The 18,463-nt window shown below is 32.8% G+C and overlaps 1 protein-coding gene across 2 annotated transcripts; it reads right to left on the bottom strand.

Moving 5' to 3' along the window:
• LOC105178674 (protein JASON) lies at positions 8,130 to 11,851 on the bottom strand. Of its 2 annotated transcripts, none has more exons than XM_011102204.2 (7): positions 11,567 to 11,851; positions 11,365 to 11,419; positions 11,136 to 11,212; positions 10,419 to 10,630; positions 9,329 to 10,142; positions 9,151 to 9,233; positions 8,130 to 8,592 (listed from the first exon to the last, which is right to left on the bottom strand). In XM_011102204.2, exons 1-7 carry the CDS (start codon positions 11,627 to 11,629, stop codon positions 8,481 to 8,483), a joined length of 1,416 nt encoding a protein of 471 aa, XP_011100506.1. In that variant the 5' UTR covers positions 11,630 to 11,851; the 3' UTR covers positions 8,130 to 8,480. The 2 variants fall into 2 exon arrangements, with proteins under 2 accessions (XP_011100506.1, XP_011100505.1); XM_011102203.2 differs by having other exon boundaries at positions 8,133 to 8,592; positions 10,419 to 10,666.

Genomic DNA, 18,463 nt, shown 5'->3' with positions numbered 1-18,463 from the left:
GGAGAGGGCCAACTGCATGGACTCCAAACGCTCTTTGACAGGATACTGTGTGTTCCTTGGGTCCTCCTTGATTTCCTGGAAGACCAAGAAGCAGACGACGATTGCCTGTTCCACGGCCGAAGCGGAATATCGCGGCTTAGGAACCCCCACTTGTGAGCTGCGTTGGATCTCCTATCTACTTCAGGATCTCCACATCCCTATTTCTACGCCCATTCCTCTCTTCTGTGATAACCAAGCTGCTATCCACATAGTTGCTAACCCCATTTTTAACGAGAGGACGAAGCACTTTGAGATCGACTGCCACTTAGTTCACGATCAGTTCAAAACCTATTTTATTCTTCCTACTCCTGTCCCCAGTTCGTCCCAGCTTGCAGACTTGTTCACCAATCTGCTCCCTGCTTCCAGTTTTGCACGCCTGCTCTCCAAGATGGGTTTGAGTGCCTTCCCTCAAGTCCATCTTGAGGGGCGATGTTGAAGTGTTCAGCTCCTTTAGTTCCAGAGGGCACTGAAGTCGCATTTTGCTGATTACGCTTTCTCTCCTACTTACGTTTTTATTAGTTGGTACAGGTGGCACATGAGTCAGCAGCTTAGTTGTTGGCTTACTTAGGAGTTGTTAGTTCATTTTCTTGTTTTCCACACGAGTGTTGAGCTTATTTATAGCTGGGTTAGGAGTTCTTAGTCAATGTACTTCATTCATCTTCTACAGAAATGAAAGTGTTCCCTTCCCACTACTCACACGTTGTTGTTATGCTTCTCTAATTTTTTATTTGGCAATCGCTTCTCTTGGATTTTTCATTGAGGTTGTTGTTTGTGTTTTTGCTTTTGTTTGCCGGTGTTTTAAAGTAGGATGATTTTGTTTATTCTCCCTATATGAGAATCTTACTTTATGGTGTGTTGGTGAAATATTGTATGTGAACGTGTACCCTACATGTGGGGCAGTGAATGTTGTGGTCTCATATGCATTTTTTGCTTTTTCTTCTTTTTTTTGTTTATTGTTCGTAGACCCTGCGCAGTCAAAGCATTTATGTGGTTTTGCATTATGATGCTGAGAGTAGAAATGTGCCTGTAGCTAATTACATTGGTGGCAATGTGAAAGAATTTGATTATGTAAATGCTACACACATGATCAGGCATAATTTGGACATGTTTGCTGAAAAATGTGGGATAACCGAAAATGGTACAAGGTATATTACATTATAATGAATTGGGGGTTCAAGTTGCTGTTTAGTGACGATGATATATCAAAACAGAGTTTGAACCATTTGGAGAGGAGAGAATTTAGAGTTTATGTTGAGTACAATGTTATGTTAGGGACATATTCAATGAGGAATTATTTGCAGATTGCAGATTCAGATGCAACCTGTGAAATGTGAATCAAATGAAAGTGATTGGTGGCAGTGACATATATGAAAATAGGGTGTCTGATGGAGAGGAAATGGTTCTTCTTATCCATAATTTAATCTTGCTGAAATGTACGTAAAAAGAATTAATATGGTCCAGGAATTGACAAGAACGTAGTGGAAGTACGAAAAAAAGTATATTCAAATTTTAAATTGAAAGAGAACTAGTCCTTTGAACCTAGACGTTCGACATTCAATAGTGTAAAAGAAGCTTGAAATATAACAAGTGGCCATTGTAATGTAGAGTGATAAAATGTAATCATGAAATTTTATATTTCTGATTGGAAGACTTTCTTTAAGCTTTTATCCTCTAACTGGATGCTCTCACAAAGACCAACGAGATCTCCTCTACGTCGAACACACATTATACCACAAGGTAGTCTATACCAAACCTTGCTAGATGTAAGGTGTATGTAGTATCAGATATTTAATTTTACTATTAGCTTAGTATATCAAGTTCAAGAGGACCTTGGTCTAACTTGAAATTAATTCAAAAAGAATAAAAGAAGTGAGAGTGAGGGAGGAATGTTGTTTTTTGTATTATATACAAAACGATACATACACATGCCTATACACTATACACGCATATAAATGACATCTCATGTACTTGTTGTATATATATATATACATTACATGTCAAGTCAAAAATAGGTACAATAGGTGTCCCCATAGTACACAACCTACTCCTACTACAAGTACTTAAACAATAACTGCCTCATCGTTACACCCTCATATATATATATATATATATATATATATAAATATAATTCAAGTTAGGGTTGCATATATAGAGAGCCTATTGGGCGTAATTCAAAATAAATTAAACTCATAAACTTGGACCTCTATAGGATTAATTCAATTAATTTCAAAAACCCATTTGACCATTCCAGAGGTCTCATACTTAATAAATTTCTCATTATTGAAAATACCTTTTCTTTATTTTTCAAATCTTATTATTGAATTTTAAAATATTTTCTATAAAACATGAAAATGAATATTAAGACTTTTACCATTTAAAGTTTTGCCAATCATATTAATCTAACTCATAATTTAATGATAATGCTGAAACTATGATTAAAACTCTAAATCTTAACGTCCATCTCCAATTAAATTATGATAAATAATCGATATTTATTTTCCAAAAATTAAAAAAAACAAATTATATTAAAGGCAATAATTTATATATTTATGGTCTTAAAATTAAAACACAAGAAGATAAATAAAAATGTTGGTGTAGACTGTGACTCTTCTTCTCAAACATCTATAGAAAATAACCCTTGAAACTCTTTTTAAGAGAATATATATTAGCTGATATGTGGTGTCAAGTTTTAGTTGAAAAAGGATTTGCCACTTGCATTGATATTGATTGATATTTGGCTGGAAAATATTTATATATTTATCATACTCAAAAAGGTGGATGTACATATAATTTTTATTTTGAAAAAGGGTAATTACAAAGTATTTTTTTAAGTTTGTCATAATTATGAATATTTTTATATTATTTAAAAAATTACAAATAATTATCCTAAAATTATTAATCATTTAACAAATATCCCTTCGTGTGACAGCCCATTATAAAAAGTATATCAAATGATCGTTAATTACAAAAGGTATACCTAGGGGCGTAAATGAGTCGAGTTCGATCTTTTTTGGTGAGCTCGAGCTCGACTCTTACATGATGAACTCGAGCTCGACTCTTACATGATGAACTCGAGCTCAAGCTCGAACTCGAGCTTGGTAATTTTTATTTATTTATTTATTTATTATTATTAGATTAAACCATGGGATCGAATCATCAAAATAAATTACATAATATATACTATGTTATAAATATACCAAAATATAGTAAGAAATTTTAGTTTATTATTATAAATATAAACTTTAATTAGTTTAGTAGTAATATAATCAGTAAAATATACCCCAAAAAAAATTCATACTGAATAATTTAAAAATTGTAGAAAAGTATCCATTATCTGAATAATGCAATCGAAATACATAAAAAATATTTTATAGTTGAGATTAATATATGTTCACAATCTGCAATAAATTTATATATTTATAAATGTTAGTATTACATTGATGTAATTATCATTTTACATTGTTGAACAACATGGGTTAATCGGGCCATCAAAATTCAGATCAAACCGTTAGATATGATCAAACTTATAAAAAATAACATTTGGAAAAATTTTAGACTTATTGGTTATACAGATATCGATATATCGTATTCGAAACATAAGAGTAATCATTCAAGACAGTGTATCATTGGAGCACATCATGTGATTTTAAATCATACCGTCTGATGTGATCTAATGGACACAGTCTTACATATATATATATATTTAAATTTGGTATGAATCGGGTGCCTAAATTTTAAGATATCGTAATTATTGTTTAAACTTTTCATCAATAATAATAAAAATAATTAAAATTATTCGACCATCATCATCATCACCATTATTATTATTATTATTATTATTATTAGTATTATTATTATTATCATTATTTTTAGATTAATTCATAGAAATCACTAAATTTCGACATAAATCTATAAGTAATAAAACAAATTGCACAATGCATAATATGTATCTTGATATAAATATAAAACTCAAAAATTGATAAAAAAAATCATAAGTATATCACTTGTCAATTAGAAAAAGTATAACATAATACAACAAATATTGTCTACTGTAATACTAGATATCAGCCAAATTTAATTTATTTGATATTATTAATCAAGTATGATTGTTGTAATGATCTTTATTAAATATCGATATTCGACAGAAACTATTGTAATCGATTTATTTAAAAAATAAATAAACAAACAAACTCAGATAAGCGCATTGTAATTTACCCTTAAAAACAATATAAAAAAATTAACATATATCTTTATAATTCATCTGTATATAATTAAAAATAAAAATAGTGAAGCCATTCAAATAACCACCCCGGACACATATTTGGATAGAGTGATTAGAATCAATACAGCCATATAAAATATTAGATTATTATATATAATATGTGTATATGAATACATACACTTTTTGATATTCATTTTTAATATCCATTATGTTATACCCTTTTGTATCCCACATTATGTTTTATAATTATAATAGTCATGGTGTATTTTGTAACCATAATTTTGGTGGTCTACAAATACCACCATGTATTTCATTTGTAAATAGCTTTTGGAGAGAATAAGAAAGTGATTTGAGGAAATCCATATATTGTTTTCTTTGTATTCTATTAGGAGTGAAGGCCAATAAACTTAGAATTTTTCTAAGTTTATAACACGTTATCAGCACGACGTTACGTTTCGATCAAGGTAGAATGTTAATTTTTCTAGTATAATTTTTATTCTTTGTTTGTTTACCTCTACAGTATCATAGTTACTTTTATTCTTGATTCTTCATAATAAAATATGAGTAATTATATTATATATATTTCAATATCTCCTGAAGTGGACATATATATATATAAGTACTATCATATGATATTGCCTCCAGAAGTAGGCATATAATTCTTGATTTTATCCCATAAAGTGGATGTGATATTGCCTCCAGAAGCAGGCATATAATTCTTGATTTAATCCCCTGAAGTGGATGTGTTCTATAAAATTTCATTACTTTCTGAAGTAAGTAATGAGTTAAAATCATCTCCAGTAGTAGGTGAAATATTTTGTGCCAATTATGTGCAATATCATCCCTGAAGCGAAGATAAGTACAATGTTTAATTTTCTCACCACCGAAAGTGTTTTGAGATAATGGCTTGATCAAGAAGCTCAATGCTTCTTCGTTTATTTATTTGATTCGTGATAATTTTTTCGATAACATAGTATAGCGATTGTTATTAAAATATGACTAACTTGAAGTTAATTTTATTAACTTACTTTGCCCACATAGTTTTCTTTCATATGTCCATGTATGTATTTTGCATGTTTTGCTAATATATTTATATGCAACAAAATTTATTTGTTAAGAAAATAATTTTGGCATGAATACCATTAATTGCTATTTATAACATTATAAGTTTTAAGCCAAACTTAAATATATTGAATTCCATGTATATATGCATGCCATAATAATTCAAACTAATTACATAGTAACTTATATGTAACTTAATGTTAGTAATATTTCATGTCATTTTTACTTTATATCATGTGTAATACATATTATTTTACTTTTATGTATATATTGAATATTATGCTAAAAGTGCATATTAACTTGTTGTAGCTTAATGGCCAATCTCACAAAATTGAATTTCGTTGCTCTTGATATTTTTGAAAAAAACTACCTATCATGGGTTTTTGATGCCGAACTACATTTGGCAAGTAACAAATTGGGAGAAACAATAAAAAAAAATACTAGTGCTTCTGAGCAAGACTGTGCCAAATCAATGATTTTGCTTTATCATCATTTTCATGAGAGCCTGAAGTCTCAATATTTAACAGTCAAAAGTCCTTTTCAACATTGAAAAAGTTTAAAGGATCGATTTGACCATCAAAAGACTGTAATCTTACCACGTGCAAGATATGAATGGATACAATTGCGATGCAAGATTTCAAAACAATTGCTGAATATAATTATGAGATGTTTCGAATTGTATCAAAATTGAGGTTATGTGGAGAAGATGTGAAGGATGAACAAATGTTGGAAAAAATATTTTCTACTTTTCATGCATCCAACCTTGTACTCCAGTAGCAGTACAGGGAACGTGGGTTTAAAACCTATTCAGAGTTGATTTCATACTTGCTTGTTGCAGAAGAAAATAATCAGCTTTTGTTGAATAACCATCACACCCGACCCACTGGTTCCAAATCATTTCCTGAAATTTCAATGGCATTGCCTAAAGCAAATGCTACTTCTTCATGAAAGAGGCATTGTCGATACCATGGCCCACCGCAGGGCCATTCTTATGGTCGTGGTTGTGGTAATGGTCGTGGTAATACATAGATTAATCCCAATATTCAGAAGAACAATGAAAATAAGGCAAAGAATCAACAAGAAAAAACTACAAATAGAGATCTTTGCCATAGATGTGGGATGTCTGGACATTGATCCCGTACCTATCGTACGGCACAACATCTAATCAAATTATACCAGGCTTCTGAAAGCAAAGGGTAAAGAATTTGAGACTAATTTAGTTGAGGCTGGAATCTCAGACAATACCCACATGGATGCTTCAAAATTTTTCCAGTCCATTGAAAATGATGATAAAAATCTCCCTGAGCTGCCATTACAGTTTGGTGACATTACTGAGGATTTCAACATGCTTATTGATTAGTTTTGTCTCATATGTCATCAGTATGTTTCTATTATTCAGTCATGTTTACTTTCATTTGTAGGGAATTTCTTTTAATCTTGTAATATTTTTATATTTTATGAATGAAGTGTTCTTTTACTTATTATATGTCTATTTTATTTATATAGCATGGACAAGTCATTACAAATCTCAATGACAAGGAGCATTGTCTTGTTGATAGTGCCACTACGCATACAATTTTGAAAAACAAGAAATTTTTCTCAAGTTTGTTAGTGGCAAAAATAAATGTGAGTACTATTTCAGGAGTTAGTAATCTTATTGAAGGCTCCGGAAGAGCTACAATCTTGTTACCTGAAGGAACAAGATTACATATCAATGATGCCTTATATTCTAGTAAATCACAAAGGAACTTATTGAGTTTCAAGGATATTCGACAAAATGGTTTTCATATTGAAACCATGAATGAAAATAGTATCGAATATCTGTACCTTACAACATATAAAATTGGCCAGAAGCAAGTTTTAGAAAGAATGAGAACATATACTTCTGGTTTATATGGCACATTAATAAGCTCTGTTGAAATACATAGTATCACTAACCCAAAGTTAGTCGATCAAAGTATTTTTATATGTGGCATGATAGACTTGGCCACCCAGGTAAAACAATGATGTATAGAATTATTGAAAATTCATATGGACACCCACTAAAAGACCTGAAGTTCCTTGTTAAAAGTGATTTTATATGTTCGGCTTGTTCTCTTGAAATATTAATTACAAAGGCATCTATGATAAGACTGAATGTAGAATCTCCTATGTTTCTTGAACAAATTCAAGGAGACGTATGCAGGCCAATAACACCGTCATGTGGGCCATTTAAATACTTTATGGTGTTGATGACACATCAACACGTTGGTCATATGTAAGCTTGTTGTCAACACGAAATATTGTTTTTGCAAGACTGGTAGCCCAAATTTTTAAATTGAGGGCTCATTTTTCTGATTATCCTATTGTTTTCTTTGTATTCTATTAGGAGTGATAGGCCAATAAATTTAAAATTTTTCTAAATTTATAACATAGATATATTTCTTTTTTTACATTAGTTTTTGGACAGATACAATTAATATCTACCTAAGTAGATAAATATGTCAGGTAGCAGTCAAATACAAAATTGTAAATTAATAACAGTACACATGTTATACAAACATGTGCTAGACTCATATGACAATCATCAAAATTTAAATTTTTTTTATATACATTCATTTTTACTTCATACGAAACCATGTGATTTTCGTTAAATTTTCAATTAAAAAAATTTATTAGATTGCAGAAAACTAATAAATTATTAATTGCCAAAGGCATAATAAGATGGGACTAATATTTTATAATTTAAAAAAACTCATCCCAATAATTTCCAAAGGCATGATATAATAGTCTTGTAGATGTTGCATATTTGGTACAATTAAATAATGAACACATATCTTAATTCTAAAAATGAGGAGTATGTCAATCATTCATGCCCCCCTTGCATTGTGCAAGGGATAGAACATGAATTTAACCATAATTTCTGCTATTTTTCACTATTGGAAAGCTAGGCAATAGCATTGTCAAACCAAATTCAAAGTAAACTCCCTCTGTTTATGTACATTGAAATCAAACATTGACCTTGTCATGAATATCACTCCAAATTCTGCTCACCTGTCCTAGAATTTGTTCAACACCAACTTAGGAATGGTTCATGAACAATGATGAAGAAATACATGAATGCTGCACAGTAATGGTGAACTCACAAAAAAAATGAAACAATGATTTCAGGGCTTCATCAGAATGAAACAACAGATTTGAAGTGGGCTGGAGATTGCAAATGAGATAAAGCAGTATCAGACTCTTCGGATTCGCTGAAATCAACTGGAGGTGTCTTGCTGACAGGCTTCCTGCAAAAGGGAAACGTGGCATATCAATTTAGATTTCTTTGCTTCCTGGAGGGCAAAATCATAGACATAAAATTGTTTCCATAAATTAGTTTTTCTTGTTTCCCATAGATATCCATTGCTTGTTTAGATATAATATTCCCCAAAACTTCATTAAAGAAATCAAGCCAATGTTCAAAGAGGTGGCACTAGCTTACAGTATGTTGCATGTGTAAAACATACAAACGTCAGTATTCGTCTTTGACCTTCTAAGTTTGTCCTCACAGATGCAAATTTACGAGGAAGTATGCAACATGTAGTGTTCTCATTTCTCAACTAAGAGTAACATTTTGAAAGCTTTTGTGTTGCTCAATTAAACTGTTTGCTGTAAATTAAAACCAATGATCTACCTAAACCGAAGGGATATGGGAACTGAAAGTTTGTTACTAAGAGCAGCTCTTGTTAACATAAACTGGCAAGGAACAGATACCACAGAAGCCACACACATTAGTTACTGACAAGCTCCACTTAAAACCAAATAAATAAGACGTTTAGCAAAAAGTCATCACCAACACAACATACCTCTGAGATATAAAAGTTTCTTCAGACAATGCCTTTTCTAGTCGCTCCTCAAATGGTGTGGCGTGCCAGCTAACTTTCTGATCCTGCGAAACAAAGGTGGCCAGTTTCAATTGGGTGATCAAAGAGAGAAAAGTGGCTGAAAGAAGAAAAATGAATTTAAAACAGAGGCAGGACTTACTTCTTTATACTTGTTGGTGGAATTCGGAATTCCATTCCCGTCCCACCATTTAGGTGAAACATGAGATTCCTCATCATCATTCCAGTGTGCAGCCACCATCCCCAAAATAGGCCTATCTGCAGGAGTTCTCCTCAAATAACCTTTTTCACCAGAAACTGAACCAAACTGTTTGTTGTTGCCATCTTGCTTGGCTGAAGGTGGTTTCAACCAAGAAGACAGGCTTGCTTCATTCTTCATCTCTTCTCCAACTGAAAGATGTTCTACAGCCAACTTTGATGTTGGGGTTGACATTAGATTTAATTCGTCGTTTTGCTTAAGTGATTCTCTATGGTGCTGGGAATCAGAGTTTTCATCCTTCAATTCGTTCCACTGGGAAGGATTCTTAACTGGGTCTAAGACAGGATGTACATACTGAGACCTGACTTTTATAACCTTTTCACCACCAATATCATTCATATACGCAGGGAACACAGTGCCAGGGGTTTGCATCTCATCAGTTAATTTCAGCGGGGTGGGATATGGTGATGGTTTTGTTACACTCCTACTGCCCACAAATCTAGGCTGTTTTGAATGTTGACTAGCACCTTCAGATGAAGAGCCTTTTGATGAAAAGGCAGACCTATCTGACTCGCTGTCAAACCGAACAGATTTATTTTTGCATTGTACACTGGGAGCAAAGAACCCAGGTGAAATTGATGAAGTTTCAGAATGAGTTTCACTATCTCGCACTTCTAGTGCTGTAAAAACATTCTGAATGTCACGTCTTTGGATGGAGCTGCTGGAGACTCTTCCCATGTGTCCATCAGTCAAGCAGCTAACGACAGAATAAGAATTTGTGAGTAAGTCTTAGTGTTCCCAAAATGTCATTTCTGTCAATCCAACACCCAGTTGTTCTTTGATGTAATGGAATTTGATGCCTAGTAATGTGAGTGTAGCATGCCAAGCCATCTCTAAAAATTCCACTCAGCAAAATATGAAGAAGAGAAAGTCGTATGGTCATCAAGCTCTCATTTGCAAACAAGAGCTCAATGTTGTATTAGGGTCATCATCTATACAAATCTAAGCCATCGAGGGAAGTTGGGAGTTATACCTGCTTGGAGAGTCCAGTGAATAACCTAAGCCAGTTAGCGATTCTTCATGAATTTTAACGGGTCTTGGAGATTCATCTGATTGCTTCTCCAGTTTCAACTTCTCAATGGATGCATTGGGAAGCCACGAAATGAGTTTTGAAGATTTTTCTTCTCCAATTCGAGCTGGTATATCCTGCCATTTCTCTGAGGCTTTTCGAATTTCAATAGGGGTCTGAGGTAAAGTTCCACAAGCTTTTAGGAATTTTGCCTGCAGGAAAACAATCATAAAAGGAATAGATTGTATATTTATATATATACACACACAGACACATATACACAGGCAAACAACTCAACAATTTTAAGATGAAAATCAATCTGAATATTAACATACGTCACCAACAAGCAACGAGACAACAGTTACAAATGATTTATGCAAACTCATAAACTCTCAATTGTGATTCAATACTACTCTTTAAGAGTAACAAGGCATCCTACATGAAATCTCAAAAATTAACAAGGAAGACGGGTTCCCGCGCTAAACTTTTAAGACTGAAGCCGATATATGAATTAAGCCCACACATCAGGTCTACTGGTTAAACAACTCGAAATTAGTTAAACACCAATTCATTTTCAAATCCTAGAATAAAGAATACCAAAATGGTGTTGGATAATATTGATCATTCCATAAAGAAGTCGATTTTCCAACATATGTTTGGAGAATCAAATAAAGTATATACCTCATCCTTGAGCTCCGCGACACCAAGTTCCTTAGGCAGTGGATTTCGACCTTCCTCTCCCTGTCCAAGCGACTCATCTATTTATCCATAAGCAAAACCAATAAATTACGGTAGAACTTGATCGATCAAAGATAAACAAAAACCGACACAAGTGCAATTACACTATACAAAGCTCGTGAAATTCACTTTATCTCCACTAATTACCACAAACAAGATGAACAAAAATTACCATCACACTGGAACAGTGACGACAATGCATTCCTACTGCGAGACACCACAGGTTCCTGTCAAACAAGAAAAATTCCATATCCTCCATAAAAAGAAAACAATAAAACACAAACTGAAATCATAAAAACTGAAGAAAACATCAGATATTCATCTTCACAACATGTAAAAACGAGGGGAACAAAATTAAAGAAATTCAATCTTACCGGAGGAGTAATGAGGTTAGAACGAGAGTCTTTGAATCGAAAACAGCCGAAAAAACAGCCCATGGTTCTCCCCACAAACCCTACCGCCTTGCTTCTTCACAGAAGAAAACCAACACCACAACGTTTACTCTATATATACATATATATTTATATGTATATCTCCATAATTGTAATCTGAATTATTGAATTGATTTATCAGAATTTCATTTGAATTATTGCAGAGAGAGATAGAGAGAGAGAGAGAGAGAGGGAGGTGTGGTGTCACTGTGCTGATGGCTCCATTGCGTTTTGAAATTCGAATAGAGAGGGAAAGAAATTTAATGCAGTATTTACGTCTCTACTTCACACGTGCCGTAAAATTACTATTTTCTTTTCTTTTAATGGAAAAAATCTTTATTAGACTACGTCGTGTTTAAACCAATCATACATAATCTAATATAGGAATAATTATACTCTCCTATCCTGATATTTGGTGTAATTACACATAAATTATCTTGTTAGTCAGAATTCAATGGATTTGTTGATATTAACAGAAAAAACTGAATAAAAATCGATATTTACCGTCGACTGACTTATTGCTGACTTAGTAGCGACGCCAGAAATTTGGCTTAGCCCTATCAAATTTTAATTAATTAGATTGTAAAATAAAAATATTCAATTCACAAAAAAATTAGATTATTATTGTAATCATTACAAATTAAACAAATACAATAACATAAGTACAATTGATTCTTACAAATTATTATTCGGACAATGAAGATGGGTTGAAATTTATAAGGAAGAGGAATTTTGACAAGAAATATAACGTGGTTTTGAGAAAATCACATGATAACAAATATTTCTTCTTGGCTCGATGGAAATCATGTAGTTCTAACCAATAGAGAGACTGAAATTGAGAGTGCCAAAAAAATTATTTGTTAAGCTCGTTAATGTAAACTTTGATTATTATTTTTATTAATAGACATGATAAGTTTAGACTTATGGCTTAATAGGTTAATATAGACCCAAAAGGAAGCCAAGCCCAGTCGACCGCTAGGACTCGATGGGTATTGGCACGTCCCTGTACTAAGTTATTACAAGTTAAAAAAAATTTTTGTGATTAAACAATTCTTATAACAGTGAAAATATACGTCTTCATATGTATTAACATGTAAAGATGTATAAGAGTAATTTGATAATAAAAAGATTTGTTTGACTTGCAGTAGATGAATAATAAGTTAATAGGTTGGTAAGTACGGATGTTTTTATCTAATTTTTTTGTTAATACCATCGAGTTTGGTGAATTTTGACTAACATAGGGACTTATTTGTTAAATAGAAGCAAATCTCAGGGGTACGAGATGTAATTTTTCAAATCACAAGAGGTCTACATATAATTACATCAAATCTTATAGGAATGGTGTGTAAATTATATCCACTATAATATAATTACGTGCAAAAAGAATTTTGTACATTATACTATGACTACTTTTATCCGACTAGTTTCTATGATCACCTACGAAAAAAGAAGTATGTATTTTATGCCAAATAAGGCCTCTTCGAAACCCCTTGTGATACCTTTACCTTAAATGATTTTTTCAGGGGCCTTCACAGTGAGAAAATGCTAGTAAGGAGTTCCTCTTGTTGTTCCCTAAAAGAGAATGCTCTTAGGTCTTTCTCTTTTCTGTCTTTTACCGACCGATGGGGACTTAAAGCCTCCGATCGAGGAGGCGAGAGCTGATTCAAAAAAGAAGCTCGAAGCTGACATCTATCGGAGTCAAGAGTGCGTGGCCAGCCATTCCTGACTTCTAGGAGGGAATGGATACTTTGTCATTTAAATATTTTTTTTCAATTTGTTATACCAACTGCACAACTTATACTAATTAAATACTGTCGGAAAATGATTCAATGCAGCGCACATATGCAAAAATCTTTTTTATTTCTTAAAATCATTTGTTTGTTTGTTAAAATTTATATCGACTCTGAACCAGATTTGAGATTTTGTAGTAGAAAGTTACTCATACGCGTTGCATGTTACCATTTTTTTGTCGAAAATTCTACTGAGAAATGATCGAAACTAATAATTTGCAAAATTAATATAGTTGATATGGTAAATTGAAAGAAAAAGTAAAAGTTTAGACGATAAATTATAAAAATGGTAATAGTTCGAGGCAAAATATTTTTTACCCTATAATTAATATGTGATCGTTTACTTTTTTAATTGAATTGTACATTAATTACGTATCAAGTATATTATTTTTATGTGATTAGTTAATTTATCTAAATTATAAATTAAATTATATGAAAAATATGTAACACTTGTTATTTAATTGATTTAGATTTTATCATATCTACTTAAACTATTTTTTTTTTAAAATGGTAAGTGAAAGGGGGAAGACGGCCTAAATTTACTCTAAGTATAATACGTTTTAGGGGTAAATATTAATGATAGTCTTTTAAGTTTCAATTTTGGACCATTCTACACCATAATTTTTAATTCATGATCTTAAATAGGGGTGACAGACGAGCCGAGTTGGCTCACGAAGCTTGATTTGAAGCTCGATCGAGCTTTTAATGAGCTTGAGCCCGAGCTCAATTTTCTGTCCAGCTCACGAGCTTTTCAATTTTTTTTATTTTTTTTATATATTTAATTTCATATTAATAACTATATCAACTTTATATTAAAAATTAATCATATATTATAATTAATAAGTAATATTACATATTTTAAATTTAGTTAATGATAAAATATGATAGTTTTATTTATATATTTAGTCTTTATACAAAAATAATCTTAGTGAACAAGTTAGTAAGTTCATTATTATTATTATATATTTAATTCTTATATTAATTATTAACTTTTTAAATTATCTAATAGTTGAAGAAAATTAAAAATATATTTTTATTAAAAATAATTTGTGTCTATCAATCTAACATAATAAATAAATATTCTAAAATAATTTTATTTCAATTATAAATACAAAAAATAAAAAAGCTCGATCTCTAGCTAAATGTTTTGAACTCATAGAGCTAGAGCTCTAATTCGAACTCAAGCCAGAATTTTTTACCAAACTCGACTTATTTATACCCTTAGTTTTAAAGTCCCTATTGTTTAAATTACATCCCACTTTAGTCCTTTTAATTAATTTTTAACTAAAAAATTAAGGACAAAATTATCAATACATAATAAAAGCTATCAAATGAAATATTTTAAAGGGCAATTAAGTTTGCCAAAAATATTATAAAATTAAATATAACGAGAAAGTTGTAATTTTTTTTTTCTAGAACTCCAAACATTTAGATTATTATGAAAAATTTCCAAATAAAAAGAAGTCTTATTTTTTAATAGAGAAAATATTTTCATAATTAGAATATATTAGGACAAGTTCAACATTTTATTTTTAAAAATCTAAGAAAAATGAAATTAATTAGATAAAAATTCTAAAATTTTATAAGAATTCATAAAACTTGAAAATTTGATAGCAAATATTTGAAACAAAATTAATGATTTGCGGTGGTAAAGAAATATTTAAGTGAAATTTTAACTATAATTTTTCGTAGTGTTTAATGTTCAGCATAAAATATTCAAAAACTTTTATATTTATTTTTTAGATTTCAGGAAACTATATGAAAGAATGGATGTTCCATGTGCAGTAGCAGCAGTAGGTCGTGTTTAGGTGGCACACGACTTTTAGGGGCTAATACGATTTTATTAGTCATAGGGTCTTTCTTTTTTTCTTTTTTTTTTGGGCAATATTGTGGTTACCCGTTTTCTTATTTAACTAGCACTAACGTTTCTTGCCATAGCAGCTTAGTTAGTTGCTTCTTAGTAGTTAAATTAGTTGAGACTACTTAGTGGTTAATTCACTTAAGGGCGGTTTATTTAGGTTAGTTTAGAAGATTAACCTTCGAGATTTCATGGCTATACGCGGTTCCACTAGTGACGATAGAAAAATTTATTGGACTAGATGGGCTTTCATCGGGCTTGGGTATCAGAAACATCAGGGATACTGTCACAGCCTTCACCCATAAACTCTGGTGGCGGCTGAGACAAAACAATTCTCTATGGGCTAACTTTACTATCAGTAGATAATGTAAAAAGTTTACACCTGCCTCTATTAAAGCTAAACCGAAGGTTTCTAACATTTGGAGAAGAATTTCTAGCATTAAATAAGTATCTCAGGAGAATATTTTCTGGAGCCTTGGAGCTGACAATGTCTCTTTTTGGTATGATTGTTGGCTCCCTGCAGGCACCCTTCATTCCCTCACTCACCCCAACAGAGCCTCAAATGCCCTGGTCAAAAACTTCTGGACCAACCATGGAGCTTATTTTGCAGATCCCCATTAATCCTCAACATGAAGATTTTGTGCATCGAAAACCATCCCCCTGCGGTTCCTTTTCTACAAAATCAGCTCGGGAGATTACTTGAGATCACAAACCTTCACTACCCATCTTAAAAAATCTGTGGTCCCCCCTCGTTAGGCCTACCATTTCTATCTTCATTTGGAAAGTCCTCCATAACTAGATACCAGTTGACAACAGACTAAAAAAAAAGGGCATCTCTCTGGCCTCTAGATGTGTTTGCTGTTTTAAGGAGGAGGAGACTATCCCTCACATTTTTCTTCGTAACAAGGTTTCCCTTGAAATCTGGAACTTCTTTGCCTCCAAATTTCAACTCAATATCCCAATCACGGACAATTTTTTCATGATCCTTCAAGCCTGGAGAAGCAATATTTCTAATCAGCTTCACATCAGAGATATTCTTCCCCCGTTGATCATGGGGAACACTTGGATTTGCAAGAATGTTGCCATATTTGAGGGGACTCCTTTCAAAGCTAATCATATTACCTCACAAACCCTCAATATCTTCATCTTTTAGGTAAACCAACCTCATGAGAGCTATACACTGGAAAGGGGACAAATCTGTTGCATTTCTTTTTAAAATCTCACTCCCCCCCCCCACCTCATAAGATATAATCCAGAATCTCAATTGTTAAGTGGATTAAGCCAGATAGGGGTTGGTTCAAATTGAACACGGATGGGGTCTCAAAAGGAAATCCAAGCGTTGCAGGGGTGGGTGGTATCATGAAGAATCATCTAGGTCGGACCGTCCTCGCATTTCAGGAACATCTTAGCCTCATCTCCAACACAACAGCAGAACTGAAAGCTATACATAGAGCTGTTAAATTATGAATTGATAGCAACATTAGGAAAATTTGGGTGGAAACAAATGCCAACATCACCCTCAAACTCATTTCATCTCCCCTCCAAGGGCCATGGCACCTTCAAAATCTGCTGTAGCAAATTAAAAATCTTCTATCCCAAACTGAGTTCAAGATATCACACATCTTTAGAGAGGGTAACCAAGTGGCTGATTATTTTGCTGACCAAGCGTGTTTCAATCAACATCTCACTATTCTATCCTCTGATAATATCACAGGCATTCCTAAAGGTTTGATTAGACTTGACGCTTGCTCCTTCCCTGCTATTAGAATCAGAAGTACTATTATCTCTAATTTCAACTAAAATATTCTATGAAATTAGGGGTACTTCATTACTGATTGGTTGTTTGCTGATACTTGTTGTCCTATCTGAGCTTTTCTGTGTTGTTTATGTGATTGTACCTATATAGATTCCTTGGAGGTTACTCGTTCACGTTGTGGCCAATGTTTGTTTGGATACCATTTGGTTTTGTCACTTCTGTCGTTCTCGTTTATCTGCTTGTTTGTGATTGTATCTTTTACAAGTCTTATGAACCCCTTTCACAGGTTCAACGGTTGTTAGCCATACAGACATCTTCTCCACGCTAATACTAATGTTCATTTATTTATCCTTTTGGAACATTACACACATTTTGGCTTGACTCTTTTGCACAAATTTATTTGAAGGAGTTGTGCGGTCCACGATGTGGTCGGATAATTGCCATAATTGTTCTAGTACACCTATTCGTGTCTTTTGTTGCAAGGGAGCCGTACTCTTGTTTAATGTTGCTCTATTTATAATGGACTAGTACTCCTTGTTTATGGCTTTGCTAGAAATTCTAGGGAGGTAGCTCTCCCCGCTGTAACTATTTTGTTGCATTTTAATATAAAAGGACTTTGAAAAGCTCCCCCCACTTCTAGGTGGTTCTTGTTAAAAAAAAAAAAAAAAACTTCAAAGGCTCTCAAAAAAGAAAAGGGGCAGAGGACAAGAAAATTCTTGGTTGTGAACAATGTGGGAAAATGGGTCACACAAAATAGACTTGTTTTGACATTCATAATAGGCATGTCAATAGGTAGGGTACCCAACCCAGGCCTAGACTCAAAGGAAGCCCAAAGAAAAACATTTATACCCAGGCCCTACCGAATTCAATAATTCCAATTTAAGGCCCATGAGTCTCAAAATCCAGTCAGACCCAATTTTTAGGGTAGGGTCCAATCCAGGCCTGTTCTCTAACTTCCATGAAACAAAACACTACTCAAACAAAACATGGTAAAAATGACAAAAGAAATCATCTATATATTACAGTGTCAGTGTAAAGAAAAATCTTAACACATACTCTTTGAAGTAACCCTGCTACCAACCTTTCTATTTCATTCTTCAACTGATAACAGTCTCTGTGTTATGTCCCCTCCCTTTATGAAACTTACAATACTTACTAGAACATTTCTTAGTTAGTGTAAACCTAGTGCATTTAGACCATTGGAGCATGTTTGCCGTTCCTGGCATCATCATTACCCATGCTCTTGTGGTGCAAAAAGGGGTATACTTATAAAATTTTGGTTGCTATGGTGCCTCATGATCTTTTTTGGGCCTTATGCATCTATTCTTTCGCCCATCTCCCATACGAACACGACCTCTAGAATGTAACCACTCTCCATCCTTGATTACGTTCATTTCCTCTTCATCGATGTAGTTTTGGGCCATTCTCATTAGCTG

The sequence above is a fragment of the Sesamum indicum genome, linkage group LG16, assembly GCF_000512975.1.
Source record: "Sesamum indicum cultivar Zhongzhi No. 13 linkage group LG16, S_indicum_v1.0, whole genome shotgun sequence".
Lineage (NCBI taxonomy): Eukaryota > Viridiplantae > Streptophyta > Magnoliopsida > Lamiales > Pedaliaceae > Sesamum > Sesamum indicum.
The sequence above is the reverse complement of the archived record's forward strand: the minus strand, read 5'-3'. Positions and strand labels throughout refer to the sequence as shown.

Bases quoted from the DNA above. Each gene is read 5' to 3' on its own strand.
- LOC105178674 (XM_011102203.2), bottom strand. From the start codon at position 11,629: ATGGGCTGTTTTTTCGGCTGTTTTCGATTCAAAGACTCTCGTTCTAAC. The intron at 9,234-9,328 runs GTAAGTCCTGCC...TTTGTTTCGCAG, and splicing joins CCACCAACAAGTATAAAGAA to GATCAGAAAGTTAGCTGGCA. The intron at 8,593-9,150 runs GTATGTTGTGTT...TCCCTTTTGCAG, and splicing joins GAAACTTTTATATCTCAGAG to GAAGCCTGTCAGCAAGACAC.